At 40.0% G+C, this 23,135-nt stretch overlaps 1 protein-coding gene across 1 annotated transcript in view; it reads right to left on the bottom strand.

The window, feature by feature from the left end:
* LOC137323879 (collagen alpha-3(VI) chain-like) overlaps positions 1-23,135 on the bottom strand; it is a 182,163-nt gene that overhangs the window by 21,274 nt on the left and 137,754 nt on the right. Inside the window, exons 35-48 of the mRNA XM_067987919.1 lie at positions 22,109-22,159; positions 20,854-20,889; positions 20,698-20,760; positions 17,815-17,877; positions 16,201-16,233; positions 16,082-16,118; positions 15,950-15,961; positions 15,366-15,856; positions 13,595-13,682; positions 7,626-8,315; positions 4,138-4,240; positions 4,005-4,042; positions 1,835-2,089; positions 1,072-1,146 (exon numbers count right to left, since the gene is read on the bottom strand). Of these exons, the coding sequence (XP_067844020.1) occupies positions 1,072-1,146; positions 1,835-2,089; positions 4,005-4,042; positions 4,138-4,240; positions 7,626-8,315; positions 13,595-13,682; positions 15,366-15,856; positions 15,950-15,961; positions 16,082-16,118; positions 16,201-16,233; positions 17,815-17,877; positions 20,698-20,760; positions 20,854-20,889; positions 22,109-22,159 (2,035 nt within the window). The remainder of the gene's footprint in view (positions 1-1,071; positions 1,147-1,834; positions 2,090-4,004; positions 4,043-4,137; positions 4,241-7,625; positions 8,316-13,594; positions 13,683-15,365; positions 15,857-15,949; positions 15,962-16,081; positions 16,119-16,200; positions 16,234-17,814; positions 17,878-20,697; positions 20,761-20,853; positions 20,890-22,108; positions 22,160-23,135) is intronic.

Raw genomic sequence — 23,135 nt, 5'->3', positions numbered from 1 at the left:
ATATATGTGCTGTAGGTCTATTTGATAGTTCAATCAAATATGAAGTTTCTGCTGTGTCAAAAGACGATTTATGACCAGGTTTTTATTTCTTGCCCCCTTGTATTCTCATTGCTCCTCCAATGGTGACTGTACCTTCAGCTGCCTAGGCCCTAAGCTCTGGAAATCCCTCCCTAAACCTCTCCACCTCTCTCTCCTCCTTTAAGACACTCCTTAAAATTAGCTACATCATTAAATAAATTTAAAACGGAAATCGACAGTTTCCTAGAAGTAAAGGGAATTAGGGGTTACAGGGAGCGGGCAGGAAATTGGACATGAATTTAGATTTGAGGTTAGGATCAGATCAGCCATGATCTTATTGAATGGCGGAGCAGGCTCGAGGGGCCGATTGGCCTACTCCTGCTCCTATTTCTTATGTTCTTATGAAAAGGAGTGGCATGCAAGCAGTTACTTTCGAACAATTATGATGTGTTGGACGTATGCCATCTAGCTGAATAAAGATATCTTAGGAAGATGACTAGGAAAAGTTGAGATGACTGTGCATGGGAAGATCTAAATGTAAGAGTGGTAATAGGAAAGAAAGTACAAAAGCTGACAGAGTAGAGTGTGTGATGGCAAGGTCATCTGGCATTTATGATGACCAATTAACTGATTACAGTACATACCCTTATTGTAATATCCAAGCCCCTTACAGTACCCATTACCACTTTAACTCTCCGCTCCTCTGTATTGCACAAGTTTACTCAATATATACTATTATAATACATAGCCCCTCTACATCTCTCACTGCTGTTGCAATGCATAACCCCTCTATAATGAACACATGCTATAACAATAAACAGGGCTGATACAGAGACCATTTACAATATAATTTTAGATTACACAGAACTGCTACAATAAACTGGTCCTTTGCAATGTGAAAATGTTTCTCTGAGGGAATTTTAACTCCGAAAACCAAAACTAAATTTGGTATTTGAATAATCCCCTGAAATCAATAGCTTTGAATATGTTCACACTGCTTTCCATTTCACTGCAACTATGCCCAATGTAGAAATACTACTCATTAACACTTACCTATTTCTGGATTCTCTAATGGCTCCATGGTGGTGTGGACAGTTTTGCTTTTGGCAATTATTTCTGGTGATCTTTCTAAATTTGGAAGGGAAACATGTAAAATTTGCAACAAAATAGTTTCTTATAAGCTAATTCTACATTTCATTATGGAAAAAAAATCTTACATTTATTTATTGATTCCTTTCTACTAGTCACCTGACTTAGTAAATTATTCTGACTGACATCACAAGGAGTTATATGGTGCTGACCTTCACTGAGCTCAGAATGCATGATATTGCTGTATGAATATTACTGTGGATGGGGTGAAACTTTTCTTTTCCTGTCAGGTGACAGGGTCTTAAATGAAATATGGTTCCATTCTATAAAGTGCAGGATTCATAAACTAAACTGCTGTCAATTTGGTATTGATTCAGATCAGCCATGATCTCACCTGAATGGAGGAACAGGTTCGAGGAGCTGAATGGCCTACTCCTGTTCCTATGTTCCTCGGACTCAAGATCTCATCCATAGGGCAAATGTTGAGGGATCTTCCCACTGCATCTAACCTTTAGAGTTACACTCCTTGATGGGAAAGTATAGAGGGAGCTTTACTTTATAACTAACCTGTCCTATACTTGAGCTGCATTGGGTGCTAAAAAGAGGAAGATATTTTATTTGTTGTGCTGACAGTGTGAATGAGTGCAGAATTGACCAGAAAACATTCAATTGTTAAAAACAAAAGTTCAGCCACTCGTGGTGGGCTTGGACAGAAGCCATTACTTACTGGTTGTAAATGTTCCATTGTAAATAGATTTTGCATTGGACTGATAGAATCCTATCACAGTAACATTATATTGCTGCCCATTTTCCAGATCTTTCAGGACAATTTCAGCATCGCTAACATTCATCTTCAGGACAAGAATGTTCTGGCTCACTTTGATCACAGTAACCTCATAATTATCGATGTGCTGAGGCTCAGTCTGGGCCCAGTGCAGGATGATGCTGTCTTCTGTAACACTAGAGGCAGATAACTCCATGCCTGTATCAGCAGAACAGGGATAGAAGAAGAGAGAAGTTAGACATAAAGAATCACACACGTGGCAATTCCCCCAGTGAAGCATGGGAAAACATTGAACAAATGAAGATAATTTCAGTCCATCAAGCTCATCCCTTCAACAAAATGTATATCATTTACTGGATGATAAACTCTACCATCATCCACTCTACCTAACCCATGTAATCTCCTGTAGAAAGGTAAATCAAGCAAACTCCTGAATATCTATTGCATTTTGCATCCTGAATCAATTCCATTTCTTGGCATTTCTTTTCATGGTCTCATCATATCCCAATCATCTCTGTCTACTCTTCCAGCAAGTCCTCCACCCTCACTTTGTTGGATTCTGCTGCTGTGTTTTGCCTTCTATCTATACCAGACAGAAAGAGATAGGCACTGTACCAGATGTGTTTAAGTGTCTCTGATGAAAGACAAGTGGATGAATAAATGGACTTTATTTTCCAGTTCAGATCTACAAATTTATTATTCTGATCTGACTATCATCTAATAATGAAAGTGTAAGAGAAGATTGACAAGAGAGCAAGACCTCCTCATTTCTGCAGAGCTGCATCCATTTTTTATAATCCTTCTGTAACTGACTCCCTTATAACCCCACTGTCATAGGATAGAAAATAGACAAAAATCAAGATTTGTGACATTCTTCCTCAATCACACAATTGACAAGACAGCCAGATCTCTCCAGCCAGATTCCAGTACAAAAGTTACAATTGTAATGATTGCTGGGAACCCCCTCCCTTCACCTTCACATACATACACAATTCTCAAGCTCCAGGCAGGGAGGGGTTGCTAAAGTTTCTTTAGGAGGCTATTTTAAACCTACAACTTGCACCTCAGTGGTTAAATGCACCAAGTGATGTCGGGCTAAACTCAGAGACCAGAAGTATCCAGACTCAATCTCTGGCCTCTGCTGAGTTAGTCTATCTCGGCTGAGGAAATAGTGGGGCCATTATAATTGGCCTTGGTATCCATGGGCTAAGAACATAAGAACATAAGAAATAGGAGCAGGAGTAGGCCAATCGGCCCCTCGAGCCTGCTCCGCCATTCAATAAGATCATGGCTGATCTGATCCTAACCTCAAATCTAAATTCATGTCCAATTTCCTGCCCGCTCCCCATAACCCCTAATTCCCTTTACTTCTAGGAAAAGGGAGGGGGAGGGGGAAATCAGCCAGCATTCCTAATCATTATTCAGTCATCTTTGCTGGAATCTTCCATTTGTAGACATTGTTAACGTAGATCTGGAACTGGCAGCAGTCAAGACTCAAATATATGTTTGGGCAGGGCACCAGAGGGCTTTTGGCACTGGTAAACGGCGATATGATTTTTTTTCCCAAGCTGACTGTCAGGGGAACGTGCCACTAACTTCAGGAAGAGAGGGGAGAGGTGAGAAAAATACACTTCCCAACATCCTTTGCAAAAGCCCATGTGAAAAATAGTGGTTTCTTGCAAATTACTGCGTACCTATAAACTTAAATATAAAAGAGGACTTCAATTCCAAGGCACAAATGAATATAGATCAGTTACAAATATTAACCAATAAATATGTGGGAATATAAAATTAGATCTACAAGCAATTGAGAAGCCTAACTGAAGGGCCAAGGTTCCTAGTGCAGAATGCTACTAAGGTTAAAGAGCATTACAGAAGATAAGGTAATTCAGGACAATGTGAAGAGGGGACTCCAAGCTTGGGTTTTAAAGGTGTGTAGAGAGTAGGACAATAGAAAGACAAAGGGAAGTGAGGAAATCCACAGTTTTGAGATCCTTGGAAAGAATAAGTTTGCGTAGGAAATGGTGCAATGAGTTTATTGCCTTCTTCAATGCAACTAGCAAACCTGCCCTGCCCTAAACACATGGGCTCCAAATAACAACAATTAACTTACCCATAAGCTTGCCTGAATCTACAGGAGCATCATTTGTGCTAGACACACCAAAAAAAAAGAAAAGAAAGATTAGTTTCTCTAAGAATGGGATTAAATATAAAGTACAAACAGGTGCTGGACTGGATCTACTTACTCTTGGTTGTGGGGATTTCTGAATGCCTCACTGCTTGGCTGGTCACTTTGGAACAATTCACACAGTTTTTGCAGCTCAGGTGGCAAGTGAAATGCATTCTCAGCTGGGGAAAAAGAGATTTTTTTCAGGCTCATTATTGTCAGTATTAAAAACAAAATCCTACCAATTCCCTCAATGGCTTAGTGTGGAAATATACTGCCTAGTGTGGTACTGAGCCATCGTGACTAGGAAGGCCTGCAGATCGATTTATAATCTGGGCTGAGTTAGCTGATCTCAACCAAGTGGTCGTAGGGTCACTGCAGTTGGCCTCAATGCTCTGGACTAGTAAGAGGGGAGGAAAAAAAATCAAGAAGGGTCTCCACTCCTAATAACTATGGAAGGATCCTTGCAGAAAACTGTTAATGCTTGTCACAGTTAAGTAGTCTGCCAATGCACACTGTCTAGGCTCATACATGAAGAATAACTGCTTGGGCGAGATACCAGAGGGCATCCAGTGCCCATGGAACCACATTCCAGCACCTTCAGGAGAAGTGGGCGAAAAAAGAGAACGAATTAAAACAAGTACCTGAAGCAGCACAAAGCTTTTCAATTAAAAACTGTAGCAATCTTTGGCTCACAGCAGGCACAAGGAAATTTCAGCATGTGATTTTTGTTTAGGTTTTTCACTGTTAGGGTTTATTTCAGCACCACATTAATATTACAGTAACAAGTATTGAAATGCCACTGGTAACGATTACAATAGCATTAACCCTATACTTCTAAAACAAACATTTGAGAATTTTTAAAAAAATGAATCCTGCTCACTCTGTCTTCCCTCTCTACTCTATTCACTCTATTCTATGTTAATTTTACTTCACTTATCTTATACGTATTTTATCTAGCCTGTTCTTTTGTTTTTTTTAAGAAAAGGCTCAAAGTACTTTTTTTATTCAATGTCATGTGAGTTACACCTACCATTTTGGAGATGGGTCCTACAATTAAATATGTGTCCCCTGTTTGGCTGAAAATCAGTAACCAAAAGCCAACTTGTGAGCCAATTATGTGTTAGAATTCTGAAGACTGACATGACCATTGACTATTTTCTAACATCAAACCAGCAATATTACCAGATAGCCAATCATGTACAGATAAGATAAATCATCCATGGCACACTAAGGGTTAATATAGAATTTTAAACATGGACGTATCTGGGGCTATATACAGAAAACGGCAGGTGACACAATTCCTGTTTACATATGAACATACGAATTAAGAGCAGGAGAAGGTGATTTGGCTCCTCGAGCCTGCTCTGCCATTTGATAAGCTCATGGCTGATCTGATTGTGACCTCAACCCTACTTTCCCGTCTACCTTTGACTCCCTTGTTAATCAGGAATCTATCTAACTCAGCCTTAAAAATATTCAATGACCCTGCCTCCACCGCTCTCTGGGGAAGGGAGTTCCACAGACTCACGACCCTCAGGGAAAAAAATTTCTCCTCATCTCGTCTTAAATGGAAGACCCCTTATTTTTAAACTGTGGCCCCTGGTTCTAGTCATTCCCATAAGGGGAAACATCCTCTCAGCATCTTATATGTTTCAATAAGATCACCTCTCATTCTTCTAAACGCCAATGTATATCTTGTCCAACCTTTCCTCATAAGATAATCCTCTCATCCCAGGAATCAGTCAAGTGAACCTTCTCTGAACTGCCTCCAAAGCAATTATGTCCTTCCTTAAATAAGGAGACTAAAACTGCACACAGTATTCTAGATGTGCTCTCACCAATGCCCAGTACAACTGTCATGATGTGGAGATGCCGGTGATGGACTGGGGTTGACAATTGTAAACAATTTTACAACACCAAGTTATAGGAAGGAGAAAATCTCCGAAAGCTTGTGAATTTAAAATAAAATTGCTGGACTATAACTTAATTTTGTACAACTGTAGCAAAACATCTCTACTTTTATATTCCATTCCCCTTGCAATAAATGACAACATTCCATTTGCCTTCCTAATCACTTGCTGTACCTGCATACTAACTTTTTGTGATTCATGTACTAGGACACCCAGATCCCTCTGTACCTGAGTTCTGCAATCTCTCTCCATTTAAATAATATATTGCTTTTCTATTCCTCCTGCCAAAGTGGACAAGTTCACATTTTCCCACATTATACTCCATCTGCCAAATTTTTGCCCACTCACTTAACCTATCTATATCCCTTTGTGGACTCCTTATGTCCTCTTCACAACTTACTTTCCTACCTACCTTTATATCATCAGCAAATTTAGTAACCATACATTCGGTCCCTTCATCCAAGTCATTGTTATAGATTGTAAATAGTTGAAGCCCAAGCACTGATCCCTGTGGCATTCCACTCGTTACATCTTGCCAACCTGAAAATGACCCATTTATGCCTACTCTCTGTTTCCTGTTAGCTAACCAATCCTTTATCCATGCTAATATGTTACCCCCTACACCATGAGCTCTTATTTTATGTAGTAGCCTTTGATGTGGCACCTTGTCAAATGCCTTCTGGAAATCCAAGTACACCACATCCACAGGATCCCCTTTATCCACGTTGCTTGATACTTCCTCAAAGAACTTGTTTAAGAGGAAATAGTTAGGAGGAATTTGTATTTATCCAGTGCTTTGACAGGGGTGAAATAATAATCAATAAATCTTGAAATGGTAATAAATTTTGGTTGACAGTAGTCAACTAATCTGCAGTTAGTGTCTATTGTGAAGTTTTCTAACATCAGGTGAACATGTGAAGCACGAGGTATGCATTAATTCTGTGGTGAAATAATGGGCACCACATTTGAGTGCCTGAACCATGGGAACAGTTTGAAACTCTTTTTATTGACTACTCCTGTCACCACATTTTCCTGTGTGTTAACTAGTACAGGCCTGTGCTGGAAAAAGCTACACAGTAAATGTGTACTTTACTCTAAAGATGGCAGAGGATCATTAGGGTTGTCACCTGTTGCTATCTCCAAAATTGATCTTTGGCAGAATATCTTGTGTGGCAGTGGTACATTTTAAAAAGGCTGCCTGGGTTGGAAAAGCCAGCAATTGTCAGGCAATCATGGACTACACTACTATTAGAATGTCAGGAGACCAGAAAAAATTCTTATCAGACAACAATGGTGGTTGAAAAATGGCGCTGATATCAAAACTTCCATAGAAGCAAAGGAAATATATTGTGTGTTTAGTCTGATATACGTTTTAGAAATTGTTCTCTGCAACTCAAACTTAAAGACAGCCTGGTTCAAAACTGGATTGCATGGCGTAGGGAACCAACTTCCGAGAATCGCAGATAAGGTTTGGTGTTATATTTTTATTTTCCACCCAGTGTTAGAGTATTGCGGATAATATTTAGTGATCTGATTTTTTTCCAAGCTGAATGTCTGTATTGTGGATGATAGCTTTAGTGAGAGGCTTTCTGGAGTCCTATTCATTGGGGTTCATTAGACGAACTGTAGAAGTGAGGGAGTGGCTGAAACTTACCATTGATGTATTTGGGAAGTAGTCGTCCAAACCTGAGGAGATCTTCACTGTGGAGCTCTGAGATCTCATTAATTGGCTTGAAGAACACATCTTGAGGGGCGCTTGCCAGGTAAATGAGATCCTTCTCATTAGATTTCTTGACAATGTTGAATATAACAAAGAAGAAGCCTTTGCACTTGGCATCTGTGATGACAGCCTCTAGCTTCTCTCTTTCAGATTCTGGGAGGTCTCCTGTGGTCATAAGAATAATGAGCTTGTGTGGCCTTGGTTGTGGTGCTTTTTCAAAAATGTTTTTGATGGACCATTCGATTGCATGTGCTGTTGCTTTTGTCCCGTCAAGCTGAGTCATCTTGTTCTGGATGTAGCCTCTGATGTCTCCACTGGAGGTGTAGTCAGTGAGAGAGAATTCTACTTTCACTCGCTCCAGGCTATTATTTGTCTGAGAATGGTACAGTGCATGCTGAACCACAGCAATCCTGGCCTGGTGAATCGACGTCGTAGGTTCTTTGCTAATCTCCAAGTGGTCCATCATGTAAGAAATATATCTCTTAATCTCTATAAACTGGTTTGGGTTGATGGTTGCAGAGCTGTCTATGATGAATGCGATATCCAGGTCTACGTCACTAGGTTGTATCGATCTTTTGCTTCGGAAAAATTTAGCATCACAGATTCCATTGGCTTCACAAAAATCTGCACAAAAAAAGAAAAAAAAAATCACTTTTTGTCTGTTCAACACTGTTTTTCTTTATTGTTTCTTAAGATGAGTATAAAATTTCTTCCAATTTTTTTTGTGAATTTCATAAATGATATAAAGCAATAGTTTCTCAATCCACAATTTCTTAGTGGACATGGATCCACAGTATAAAATGGCTCCTAGTTTGGGACCAAATCAGACGGCTGATTTGAGAAATGGGAACGTCACACTAAAGCACTAAAGCATGCTTTTCTGATGAGGCCGAGGAGAGAGAGTTTTACTCTGCATCTTACTCTGACTTGGAAGTGCTCATGCCAACATTGGATGCAGAAGTACTCCAGTGCTCAGCACTGACTTCTCACCATGATGAGCACAAACATTCTCCAAAATAAAGAATAAATTAGTGATCAGAATGACAGCCAGTGACGCTGAATATCAACACGTGTCAGAGATTGGTACGTCATAGTTTTGTACATGCATATCAAGCTGCTAATGTAGAATGGAGCCCATACACTTCTCTATAAGGAAGCTGGGAAATTATCACTGGTCACCCCACGCACTCTAAGTCATCACCTAGTCTTTTTGCTTTACCCAACAGCAGGCAAGGGAATTGTGTTTCATTGACAAATTGCATTTTAAATGGAATACTATAAATATGTATTTTAGATACATGCTGATAAATGCCTGTGCCAGATAATGTAAAGAAAATTGGGAAAAGTTTCTCAGCGGGACAAAATTACTGGCAAAGGTTTCGACCAAATAGCCTCCTTCATTTTTGTGATTGGTTTGTCCTATCTGTAGTATGCATGAAAAAAATAAAACTAGTGGGACCTAGGAAGCCCTATGTGATTGAAAGACAGAGAACGTTGACCTCCCACAGATCTAAAGTCTTTTCAATAAGACAGCCAGATATATAGCCAATACATTTTAAAAGGGTCATTCACACTTCCACCCCTTTATCACATTCTTTCTTTCTTTCTGTTGGTAGCTCTTGTTCCATATTCTCTTGTTCTTTTCATTGCATGCAAGCTGTCGCCTTCTGCTCTATCACTTGGTGACTTTCTATCAGTACCAAGTGTAAACTTAAGCCTCAGCTCAAAGCAGCAGACCTAACACCAAAAGAATGTGCAAGGCCTGAAGCATTAAACTGAGGCCTAAGGATGTGTGTGTTGATCTTAGGGTTAAGTGATAGGCAGTTCATGTAAAAAAGCAGCATATCTGTAGAATAGCTTTTGAATTAGTTAGTTGAATTGCCTGAATAGCCTCCTGGGTTCCTGATTCATCTATATATATGTGTATACTCCATCCAAAGAATGGGAGCAAGAATAATGATGAACACAAGGGTATAGCATGCAATGGAGGCCTGCCTTGAATGTATTAATGCAATTCCGAAAGATTGAATAATACAGGAAGGCCCAAAGACTGGAGAGACTAGAGGATATAGAATTCTCGAAACATGCAATTCTATTATGCTGTAAGCCTTATACCACAAGGGTAGAATGGTTATAGAACATGATTCTTTCTGCCAACATGGGACTAATTGGATAGCTCTTTCAAAGAGCAGACACGATGGGCCGAATGGCGGCCTCCTGTGCTTTACTTACAATGATATGATATTATGCGAATATTGTAAAAAAAAACATGAAGTTGGGACACGATTCAAGAACCAGCCTCCTTCTTTGATGTACTTTACTGTACCTTACCCTGTAACACAGGAAACAAGCATGCACTTTGCAAGAAGCAAAGAAAGGTCAGCACTTGAAAGATTTCTTAATTATGGTAACTCTGGGGGTTATGCAAAGTCCATTCTTGGAAAATGTTTACAAGCAGCGTAAACATTTTCCAAGAAAATTGAACACTTTTTCCAGGGGAACTGGGAATCTAAAACCAAAGTATTGGCAGCACTTGAGTTTTGGTTTCCATTACTATACAGTGGAAATAAGTATGAATTATTTTATCCGTTCGAATCATTTCCATTTTAGGACCGTATTCTTTAGGCACACATTTTTGAATAAGAAGTGTGCACACGCTGCTAGGAACGCAAGAATAAGAGTAGGCCATTTAGCCCCTCGAGCCTGTTCCACCATTCAATGAGATCATGAATGATCTGTGAGCTAACTCCATATACCCACCTTAGCCCCATATCCCTTAATACATTTTGCTAACAAAAATCTATCAATCTCAGATTTAAAATTAACAATTGAGCTGGCATTAACTGTCGTTTGTGGAAGAGAGTTCCAAACTTCTATCACCCTTTGCATGTCGAAGTATTCCCTAACTTCACTCCTGGCTCTAATTTTTAGTCTATGTCCCCTAGTCCTAGATTCCCCAACCAGCAGAAATAGTTTCTCTATCTACCCTATCAGTTCCCCTTAATATCTTGAAAACTTCGATCAAATCACCCCTTAATTTTCTAAATTTCATGGAATACAACCCTAGTTTGTGTAATCTCTCCTTGTAATTTAACCCTTGGAATCCAGGTATTATTCTCGTAAATCTACGCTGCACTCCCTCCCAAGGCTAATGTATCCTTCCTAAGGTGCGGTGCCCAGAACTGAACACAGTACTCCAGGTGTGGTCTAACCAGGACTTTGTATATCTGTAGTATAACTTCTACCCCCTTGTATTCTAATCCTCTAGATATAAAGGCCAGCATTCCATTAGCCTTTTTGATTATTTTCTGTACCTGTGCATGACATTTTAATGATCTATGTACATGGATCTCTAAGTCCCTTTGGACCTCCACTGTAGCGAGCTTTTCACCACTTAGAAAGAACTCTGATCTATCCTTTTTAGGTCTAAAGTGGATGACCTCACACTTGCCTACATTGAAATCTATTTGCCACAGTTTTGTCCATCCACTTAATCTATTAATATCTCTCTGTAATTTTATGCTTCCATCTACACTGCTTACAATTCTGCCCATCTTCGTGTCATCGGCAAACTTGGGTATGTGGCTCCCAATCCCATCATCTAAGTCGTTAATAAACACACTGAATAGATACCACTAGTTATATCCTGCCAATTTGAGTGCCTGCCCATTATCCCTACTCTGTCTCCTGCCGCTCAGCCAATTTCCTAACCAGGGCAATAATTGCCCTCAATTCCATGAGCTTCAACTTTAGCTAACAGTCTCTTATGAGGAACTTTATCGAATGCCTTTTCGAAGTCCATATAAACATCATCGATAGACATTCCTCTCTCCACTTCTTTAATCACCTCTTCAAAAAATTCAATCAGGTTTGTCGGGCATGACCTACTCTTTACAAATCCATGCTGGCTCTCTCTGATCAGCTGAAAATTTTCGAGGTGTTCAGTCACTCTATCCTTAATTATAGACTCTAGTAATTTCCCATCAACAGATGTTAGGCTAACTGGTCTATAATTCCCTGGTTTCCCTCTTTTACCTTTCTTAGATAAGGGAGTGACGTGCAATTTTCCAATGTAAAGGAATGGTCCCTGAATCGCGAGAACTTTGGAAGATTATAGTTCGGGCTTCTGCAATGTTCTCACCTTCTTCCTTTAAAATCCTGGGATGGAAACCATCTGGTCCTGGGGATTTGTCACTCTTTAGTGCCATTATTTTCTTCATGACTGTTAATTTGCTTATGCTAATTATGGTGAGACCCCGTCCCTGATTCAAAATGAGTTTCCTCTACCATAAATACTGATGCAAGGTAATTATTTAACATGTCCGCCATTTCCATTTGCAGTATCAGTTTTTAAGGAGCGCACATTGCTCTTGACCATCCTCTTTCCTAATATAATTGTAAAAATGTGTTGATTTTGATATCCCTTGCAAGTTTCTTTTCATACTCCCTTTTTCTAGCTCTTACTATCTGTTTTGTCACCCTTTGCTATTCTTTGTATCTCTCCCAATCGCCAGGATCTGTGCTATTTTTTTGCATTTTTGTATGCTTTTTCTTTTAGTTTTATGTTGTCCTTTACCTCTTTTATCATCCCTTAGGGGTATAAACTGGTTCTGTATCACATTAAGTTCTTTTTTGAACACCTCCCACTTATCTTCTGACATTTCACCGATTAACACATTTGCCCAGTTTATGTGGACAGTCTCTGTCTCATCCCATTGAAATCGGCCTTACCTAAATTTAGAATCTTAGTAGCTGATTCGGGTTTCTCCCTTTCAAATACAACGTTGAACTCGATCATATTATGATCGCTATTAGATAAATGTTCACGCACTGTTAGGCTGTTAACTAAATCTGTCTCATTACTCATTATTAAATCTAATATGGCCTGCCCCCTTGTTGGTTCTAGGACATATTGTTGCAGAAAGCTGTCCTGATCACACAAGAAATTCGCTACCTTTCTGATATGAGCTCGTCTGCTTATCCCAATCTATATTAAAGTTAAAATCCTCCATTAAAACCACGCTGCTTGTCTAGTCTCTGCATTTTTACTTTCTGCCACTTCACAGCTGCTACCGGGGGCATATACACAACTCCCACTACAATCTTAAGTCCTTTTCTATTTCTTAATTCTACCACAAAGTCTCCACTGCCTGCTTACCTCTTGTTATATCCACTCTTATCATTGAAGTAATTTCATCCTTAATCACTAAGGCTACTCCTCCCCCTCTACCAGTTTCCCGATCCTTCCTATACACCTTATAACCTGGTCTATTCAGTTCCCAGTCCTGACTGACTTGCAGCCATGTCTCAGTAATGGCTACCATGCCATACCCTCTAAGTTGAATTTGCACCTGCAATTCATTCAATTTGTTTCTTATACTCTGTGCTTTTGTATAAAGAACGCTTATTTGGGACACACACCCTAACCTGTCCTTCTGCTCTAATGTTTTTCTCACATTTTTTATTTCTCTCTCCTGATTTAATTACTTTACATCTTTTAGTTTTCCCTTTACCTGTAGTGCCTAAAGCCTGTTGTGCTATGCATAGGCTGTTTGATAGCCACCATGCTGTGTGCTCCCACAATGAACCCCGTGCACAGTGTTCCCTTTGCCCATGTGCTGTGTGCTCCCACAATGAACCCCATGCATCATGTTACACCATTCCAAAATTGTTACACCTCTCACAGACAAAACATTTCCTCCTCAGTGGTACTGGAGTGCAGCTGGTGTCCACAGAATGAGTCTGCACTTTCAGGAGCGGAGGGGAGAACGATGGAAGAAAAAAATTGTTGGGAGATAGTTTTCACTATAACATGATCATGCTATAGTGACACTCAAATATTTTAAATAGGTTTAAAGTATGAAGCACTTAGCTGAGATAGCACTTAAAAAATAATTACGTACCTAAACAAACGTGGCATGCCATCACTTTGTCCAGTGTAGCAGCGTCATTACGGAAAACAAAGAATTGTGAAAGTCCAGCATCATTTTTCTGATGAAACATAAAAAATTATGGAATAAGAACATTCAACTCATAAAGCTCACTCCTTCCCTAAACCATGCCCAAGCTTAGGGGAAAAAATGATTCCCTGATCCCCAGAACTTATCAAGTAAAACTGCACAATATTCATCAATCATCTCATCACTATGACCCAACCCTAGCCTGCTGTCTTACAGACAACATCTTCATTCCCTGTAGCATAGGAACCATTGTAACCCACAGAGTATTTGATTATCTCAGTCTATAAACTTCAATCCTGTTTTCAAATATTTATCCAGATCCCTTTTCGAGGATACAAGTGTACAGATCAACTGAGATCAATGTTCAGTGGTGTAGGAGGTGTCACAATATTTTTTGGCTAATATTGTTGTAGAAGAAGCAGTATATAGCGTTAACCTAACTACATGATTTTGGTACAGTAAGGCAAGCTGGTACTTGAATTGAATTTAATCTCCATGGAGAAATAAGCATTCAGGGAGAGTTTTTTCTCCCTTAGAATAACCCAACTCCCAATATTACTAACTATCATTAATAACATGTATCTCATTAGTTTTTAACTAAATGCAGATGAGAAACACCCGCAGTGATAAGTTGGTCAAACAGTGGATGATGTGGTGTTTTAATTTGAACCGTACCATGGATCTGTTGATTCTAGAGAGGTGGGATTTGATGAGGCAAAGAATCCTTCATTGCCTACTTTCGCTAATGAGCAAAATGCCCAAGGCCTTGGGGCATTAAGAATAACTCGTACCTTATTAAACATTGAATTAAGTATGGATGTCTCTGTGCTGTTTAACTGGAATCCTAACCGTGATGGCAAATGATGGACTGGTTGGACTATCTGCTGCAATAATTTAATTCGGATATGTGAACGTGTCTGAAAGGGAGGATTTTGCCATTGTTTTTAGAAGTTACTAATTTTTGAATATAGAAGCGATTTAGAACGTTTAGATCATTGGAAAGAGATTTGAGCAGCAAGAGGCTAGAAGTCTGAGCAGCATGACAACATTTTTAGAATTTTTAGAAGTGTTATGAATATTTAGGTTAGTCTATTCCACACTTTATCTTTAACCTAACAATTGACTCAGTAATAACAGTTGGTGGAAATATAATATAACATGCCAACTTTTAGCTAGAATTAGCCATGTGAAATAAGTTTGGGCAGTCTCAATCCAGTTTGTAGAGGGCATTTGCTGAAAGTATAAAATGGCTCCTTTATTTGGCTCTAATGGACAAACAAACAAGATGGTTGATACAGTAAATAGAAAATGTTACACCAGTAAGGCACATTTGGGAACAGTGGGGTAAAAAAACTTTTATGTAAGCTGTGGTATAGTTTTTAGCATTGAGAACTCTAGGCCATGCTCCTTAGTGCAAGATGCTAAGACCTGACCCAGGAATGCCCAATTCTAATGGTGGGTGCTTGAAATGGGAAAGTGTTCCATTTTCCAGTACTAACATCCCTCACTTTTATCAAAAATATCACTGGAAAAAAGATTTGAAAAATCTATAAGTACTATAAACAGAATACAGCAATGTGAGGCAATGGTAACTTTCACTGCTCATCAGTTAACCAGACAGCCTTACTTGTGAAGATTCTTAATCTCTGACCGACTGTGACACATGTTATCATCTATGAAAGAACATAAGGGAAAGTCAAGAGTGGAATCTGACCTGCAGTGCCCTGGTGAGTACATTATCATCTTTTGGTGAGAGGTAGACAGAGATGATATTCTCATTAGCAAGTTTTGTTATAGCATCATTGAGTTCCTTGGGTTTTGTCTGACCGTCAGTGAAGAATATTGCCACCTTTCTCATCAAAAACCCACTTCGCACGCGCTTGAATGTGTTTCTCGCTACAAAGTTCATCGCTTCAGCGATGCTGGACTCTTTCCTTGATGGCACGAACTTCAGGTCTTCAATCTGTTTGATAAGGTCTCGCTTATTCCTGGCACTGCTGAAACGGATCTCGGTGATTACGCCACTGTTGTAAGTCAGGAGAGCCACCCGAGCCCCCTTTGGGCAGTTGCTCTCTACGATGGTCAGATTGCGAACTATGTTGAGAATCGCATTCTTGTTGTTATTGAGCTGGAGAACAGTTTTACTGTTGGAAGTATCTATCACAAAGGCTAACTCGGTTGGATAGATTGGGCACTCCTTTGCACCTGACGTAGAGAGTAAACATGAATTAGTTTTCTTTCAGATATTCAGTAAATGATCTGCTGAATACAAATATGCATCCACTGAAAGTAACTTACCATAACAGCACGCTGTAAGGGAACAAAAGAAAAAGGAAACAATTTTAAAGTGTTTTACCTGGAATAACTAGGGTTTTAAAGAGTCAAATTCATATGCCCAATGCAATTAAATATTATGTGCAATATACTTACGGCATGTGTCTTTGATCTGCCTTACAAGACTGCATATCTGGAACATTAGAAAAACAAAAGGACGTTAGCTTTTATGCAACAGAATTCAAATCATATGTTCTAATCATCAATTTATTTACCTCCATGGATCGCCCTCTCTCTCCTTTTGGACCCTATAAAGTAATATGTAAATGAATATAAATTAATCCAAAAATGATCATAAAAGGACACATTTATAGATTGTAATTATTCAAACTGCATTTGTCAGTGTATAATACACACAGGAATGGTACACAAAGAACAAGCAGAGACCGAATCCATAGGAGACAGGAGTTTGATAGAGACAGTAACATGCTTTAAGGTGCTAGATGTCATAAACTAATAGTGTCAACATTAATCTGCTACAGGAGCTTACAGATCAGTAGTTTTTATCATGTTACCTAGTTCTATTGGACAATGAATGACGGGAAGGGTTATGAGTCAATATATATATTATGGTAAGGCAAAACTACCCAAATATCAATTGGTCACTGGTCCAATGGAGATTGGACTTTGATCAATTACAGAGAAGACTTTAAATGACCAGATATATTATCTTCTCGTTGCATAGATACTCTGTCCTGACAGAACCCAAGTTGATGGTGTGTAATGCCATATGGTCAAAACTACATAACTTGTATTTATGATTATATATATATATATAATATAAATATAATTAAATGTTTCACCTGCTATTGTCCCTGTAATAAAGGTTGTTTCCAAAAGAGACACAGTCATCAAGAAAAGGTGATTGGCAAACTTTTCATTTGTAGAATCACAATAGAAAATTGAAAATTTCACTGAAACATTGCCTCATTTGCAAACGATACAGAACTATATAAACAAAATAGAGTACAGGCCAGAAGAAGTTGTGCTTAAATGGTATAGTCTGTTCTAACCACATTTGGAGTACTGCATGCAATCCTGGTCACCAAGACAAAAGGGAGTCATGCGAGCCTCAGAGGTAGTGCAGAGGAAAGCCATGCAATTGATCCCTAGTGGTTGAATTTCTGCAGGAGTTCGCCCAATCGTCTGTCGTAACTTTACGCCATTTCTCCAGTTACAGTGGACAATCGAGAGAACCCCTCCCACCGCCACAGAAAATCAACGCCGTAGTGTCAGAGGGGTAAGCTACGTGGGAAGTCTAGAGAAATTTGGGCTTTCCCTCTTCAAAGAAGGCAACCGAGAGGTGACATTATAGATGTATACAAATTTTAACTCTGCACCAGGTATTCTCTTGGATTCAGCATAACCGGACACTCCCATATGCAAACCCAGCAATCCTTACGGTCAGGAGTTTAGCATCACAGTCCAATATCTAGTTGTACAATAGTGTGACTCGGGGGCGTAACAATGAGCCTGTGTATATTGGATGCAGCAATCTCACGTGCCCCTATGTGCATTTGTCTTCCAGTCAGAAGACTGGTAAACGTTCTAGTGAGATGAGGCCAATAGTAAACCAAGAGACTGGTTTATTTTACATGTAACATATAAAAAGACAGAATACAGTTTTCAGTGAAATTCAATCGAATCCCTATTGCTCCTCGTAACATCAACAATAATAAATTATGCAAACTTAGCCCCTGTTTTAGGCCTAGCTTCACTTTACAAGTCAGTATTTGTTGAACTGACTGGCTCTAACATCAGGTGGAGAAAGTTCCCTGTGTTTCATTTTTTAAATTCAATTGATTTTTTTTTTAAAGCAATTACTTTACCTGTGAGCCCGGGTAACCGATTTCTCCATTGAACCCAATTTCCCCAGAAGCTCCTGAATAGCCCTGCAACAGAAAAAGATCATACATTGACCACCGGTGAGAGAATAAATACTTTTATCGTCTGTCACTGGTAAAAGCAACCACATGACTTCTTGAAAATATCTGGTGAAATTAGTTTGAGTGTTAGTCGTATATCCCCTTTCTAACTGTCTCCTCCCCCGCTCTGAAGTTAGTGACTCACAATCGGGCAGAGTCCCACAGGCACTGACTGCACTCTGGCACCTTTCCCAATTGGCTATTTTCATACACAAGCCTGGACAGTGAGTGTTTTCAAGCTATTTGACAGTGGAGGGCATCACAACTAATGATCCTACCCTCATGCGATGTCCACATACAGCAGGTCACTAAATACCAATTAGCAGCGTGAACCTTGACTGAATTTTTTTTCCCCACTGCCTAGCCTGGGACCATCTAGATTAATTGCAGCATCCCTATTACCTTCCTGGCTGTCAGCTAACTCAACGTAGACCAGGGTCATACCTAGGACCTCCTGGATCTCTGTGCTAAGTTCTACCCTGGGAAACACACTAAGCAACAGAGCCATCAGGAGAACGTAAATGTCCATTATAATGAATCTTGACACATACTCCCAGTACCAAGCAAGATACCAGGAGTATTGCGCGATGACACTTGCAGACATTTCTGTCCCTGGTGGGAGATGAGGTACCTACACAAGTTGCCTCCACCATCAAATTACTTTTTCTGAAAGAGTTGAGCACCCACAAAAGTATCATTGAGTGATTTTGTTTGAGTGCAACGAGCTGTGTTCCAAAAAACATTAAATGAATGAGCTGTGGTTCAGTGCCTGAAGCAAATTGCAGGAGGATCTCACTAAACAACTTATCTTGTCATCTGCCATCTGCTTTCTATCAATCTGTTATTAGATCTAGTAATAGAAGTCAACAATTTCTTTGTCTTCAATAGATTTGCTGTAATTTTAGTACAAATTTCAGGACAGTCGTCATCGTGAAGGTCATCAGCGCTGGAAAATAGAATACTATGTCCAATCTTGTCATCTTGAGTCAACATCAAACATTCCCAGGTCAATTGCAACTTGTTTAGGCACAAATTAAAGCTCCCTATGCTCTGCATTGTGCATCAGTCCAAACCTCAGCATAACTCCCACTTCTTCCTCCAGCCATCATCATGGTCTTTCTGATAAGGTGAATAAGGTGCAATTTTATGTTGTGGGCCCACTATTAGGAACTGGGTTGACACTGCCCAAATACATTTCATAGAAGATCTCTACAGCCAATTAAAAAGGAGACATCCCATCAATGTGGCTGGATTTCAAACCCAGACCCTATGGGTGAAAGGGCAGCATGCTAACCCATTTTACCACCCAGTCCCCAATCAAGGATCTCAAGTGATGCATGGATGAAGGCTTGTTATAAATAAAAGGTAGGTGTCCACATGGACATGCTGTGACTGACAAGTAACAAAGTATATGAAATAACGTGAAATAAGACTGCTATCTGTACTTCGTTAATGTGGCAAAAAATGATGTGGCTCCATGTTTCAGTTTATATCGCAAGGTGACAACATTGGAACAACTGCTCACGTGCAAATGGACAGTATTTCAAAAGGTGCAAAAATGAACTTAAAGTTAATGCACATGTAACCGTGCTCATTTGCTGTTGCTCCAAACTTGCCCTTGCGACTTCACAATTCTAGTTGACAACCATCCCCACTGATCAGTGCTTGTCTGTTAAAACTAGCAATGTGAAAAACTACATTCCTGGGGCTGTATTGGGGGGAGGGGGGTGGGTAGCCCTCTCAACTGGCCCATGGCCAGAGCAAAATAGCAGCCCAGCGGTGGCAATCATTCACGTTTGATGTCATGGGAACAAAAGCACTTATGAATGGTGGTCTCTGTCTCTGGACACATGTAGGTTAACATGCAGGTACAACAAGCAACTAGGAAGGTAAACGGTATGTTAACCTTTACTGCAAGGGGGTACAAGAGTAAGGAGGACTTGCTGCAATTATATAGGGCTCAGATGAGACTGCACCTGGAGTACTGTGTGCAGTTTTGGTCTCCTTACCTAAGGAAGGATATACTTGCCTTGGAGTGGGTGTAACAAAGGTTCCTGGGATGAGAGGGTTATTCTATGAGGAGAGATTGAGTAAAATGGGCCTATATTCTCTGGCGTTTAGAAGAATGAGGTGTGATCTCATTGAAACATGTAAAATTCTTACAGGGCAGATGCTGAGAGGCTGTTTACCGTGGCTGGAGAGTCTAGAAGTAGGGAGCATAGTCTCAAGATAAGAGGTCAGCCATTTAGGACTGAGATGAGGAAAAATGTCTTCACTCAGAGGGTTGTGAATCTTTGGAATTCTCCACCCCTGACGGCTGTGGATGCTCAGTCATTGAGTATATTCAAGATCGAGATCGATAGATTTTTGAACACTAAGGGAATCAAGGGATATGGGGATATGGCAGGAAAGTGGAGTTAAGGTAGATGATCAGCCATGATCTTATTGAATGGCGGAGCAGGCTCGAGGGGCCGTATGGCCTAATCCTGCAACTATTTCTTATGTTCTTAAGTACTGTCTCATTTATACTACAACATTGCTGCTCAAAGGAAGGCTGCCTTTGTAACCGATGCTTTAATGGGGTATCAGTGTTATAAATTAAATGTTAGAGCACAAACATCTTACTTAAGTAGTTAAGATAAATAAAATGTAATATGTTAGATAAATGAGTTACATCTTTCTAAATCCCTTTTCTGCTTTGTACAGAGATATGCTTGGTAGTACAGTCGCATAATAAAATGAATCGAAATAAGGAACTGCATCATTTCAGTATCTCAATGGACTCACCCTTCGGCCTCTATTTCCTTTAATGCCATCTTTTCCTAAAACTCCACTGATTCCAAATTCACCCTGTTTCAAGAGTATGACACTTAGTTAAAAGAATATCAAACATGAGACGTGAATCACAAAAATGTTCAATAGCAAATTAATTATTTACTTTACCTTTGGTCCTGGAGGTCCTACAGGACCTCGCTCCCCCTATAGGACAAAAAACAGAATCAAGGATACATCAATACATAGACTTTTCCTTTCCCTTCAGCTCTTTCCCCTCGTCTTTTGAATATACTAACCTATGCTGAGGTACAGTCCAATGGGCACAGCTACCCATCCGTGCCTCACGCAAAGTGGATGTTCTTCATGTCTACAAGCCTATGAAGAGAGGGTCGGTAGGCTATTTAGCCATGCCAAAACAACTCCTCTGCACTCAATGTTCACTCACCCAATATGATCAATGATCAAGAGTAGGAACTCCAACTGATGTTTCCCCTCTTGGCCAAGAGGTACCACTGCTTGGCTGAGATTAACTAACTGAGCATAGACTTGACATCAAACCTGGAATATATTAGTGTACCTATTGACTAGGCAGTCAGTCACTTTACCATTACTGAGCCATTTGATAAGCATTGCATCAGTATGTACTATCTGAATACATTTCAATTCATGATCTTGCCACACATGAAGGACACATGTTTGACAGTTGTTTAATTATATATAGGAAAGAGAATTCCTTCGAAATCACTGCAGATTATTTCTCAGGAAAACGAGAGTTCTGGACAGGTATTGATTGTGTGATCATCATTGAGTGGAACTAAGCGACATCCATACAAATACCCACTACAGGTGCAGAAACTCAATCATACCCCCATCACATTTAAAATAGTAAACTCAACTGGAAACCATCAAGAACCAAGAAGAAGTTTCAAGTCTACAGTTGGATTAAGAGGCTCAGCTAATAGTCACAAACTACTTATAATTTCCTCTCGTAAGCTAATGCTATCCAGGCACCTTGGATAGATTACAGCTGGTAGTTACCTCCCAGGTATCTATCCATTTTTTTTCTATATATGTGAACCACCTGACCTCGGTTAGGTACCAGCCTGAAGTCAATCCTAGATATCTATTATTCTAATTGATGCTGTTGTATATTAATTAGAAATTTCTGTCTGTGTCGAGAAACTTTTTACAGTCATCAAATGTTGAGAAAGTTTAGCAGAGGTTCCATTTTTGCAATAATTTGCAGGAGTCTGAACTTTAATTTTAATAACCTCCATTATTGTGAAAATTGGAAGTACCATTCTGTTTTCACGCCTGTTGTGAATACTATAGGCATTCTATAAACATCCTACAGTTTGCTACATTTATATCAATATTTGATAGCACGATGTAGGCACCCTTCGACTCCTTGAAAATGACTAACCTTTCTGCCATTGGGTCCAGGATTGCCAATTCCATTTTTTCCATCTTCACCCTGCAAGAGGAAATAAGATGCAATGTAAACACTGAAGTTAGACACTCAAACAAAACACATACTTTTAAAACTTTGTGCTGATTTTGAACCAAGACTTTTATTTGTGCGCATTCTGCCTAAAGGGAATGAAGTTGAATTATAGACAGTATTTGCAATGATCTCGATCAGGGTTCCCCACTAACTTTTAGCAGAGGGTGATTATAATCTTTCCCTATGTTGGTGGACTGTGGAAGGAGGTACAAACATTTTTTTTTATTCGTTCATAGGATGTGGGCGTCGCTGGCGAGGCCGGTATTTATTGCCCATCCCTAATTGCCCTTGAGAAGGTGGTGGTGAGCCGCCATCTTGAACCGTTGCAGTCCGTGTGGTGAAGGTTCTCCCACAGTGCTGTTAGGAAGGGAGTTCCAGGATTTTGACCCAGCAATGATGAAGGAACGGCGATATATTTCCAAGTCAGGATGGTGTGTGACTTGGAGGGGAACGTGCAGGTGGTGTTGTTCCCATGTGCCTGCTGCTCTTGTCCTTCTAGGTGGTAGAGGTCGTGGGTTTGGGAAGTGCTGTCGAAGAAGCCTTAACGAGTTGCTGCAGTGCATCCTGTGGATGGTACACTCTGCAGGCACTGTGCGCCGGTGATTAACGGAGGGAATGTTTAGGGTGGTGGATGGGGTGCCAATCAAGTGAGCTGCTTTGTCCTGGATGGTGTTGAGCTTCTTGAGTGTTGTTGGAGCTGCACTCAACAAAGCAAGTGGAGAGTATTCCATCACACTCCTGACTTGTGCCGTGTAGATGGTGGAAAGACTTTGGGGAGTCAGGAGGTGAGTCACTCGCCACAGAATAACCAGCCTCTGACCTGCTCTTGTAGCCACAGTATTTATATGGCTGGTCCAGTTAAGTTTCTGGTCAATGGTGACCCCCAGGATGTTGATGGTGGGGGATTTGATGATGGTAATGCCATTGAATGTCAAGGGGAGGTGGT

Source organism: Heptranchias perlo, chromosome 7 (assembly GCF_035084215.1).
Source record: "Heptranchias perlo isolate sHepPer1 chromosome 7, sHepPer1.hap1, whole genome shotgun sequence".
Taxonomy (NCBI): domain Eukaryota; kingdom Metazoa; phylum Chordata; class Chondrichthyes; order Hexanchiformes; family Hexanchidae; genus Heptranchias; species Heptranchias perlo.
The sequence above is the reverse complement of the archived record's forward strand: the minus strand, read 5'-3'. Positions and strand labels throughout refer to the sequence as shown.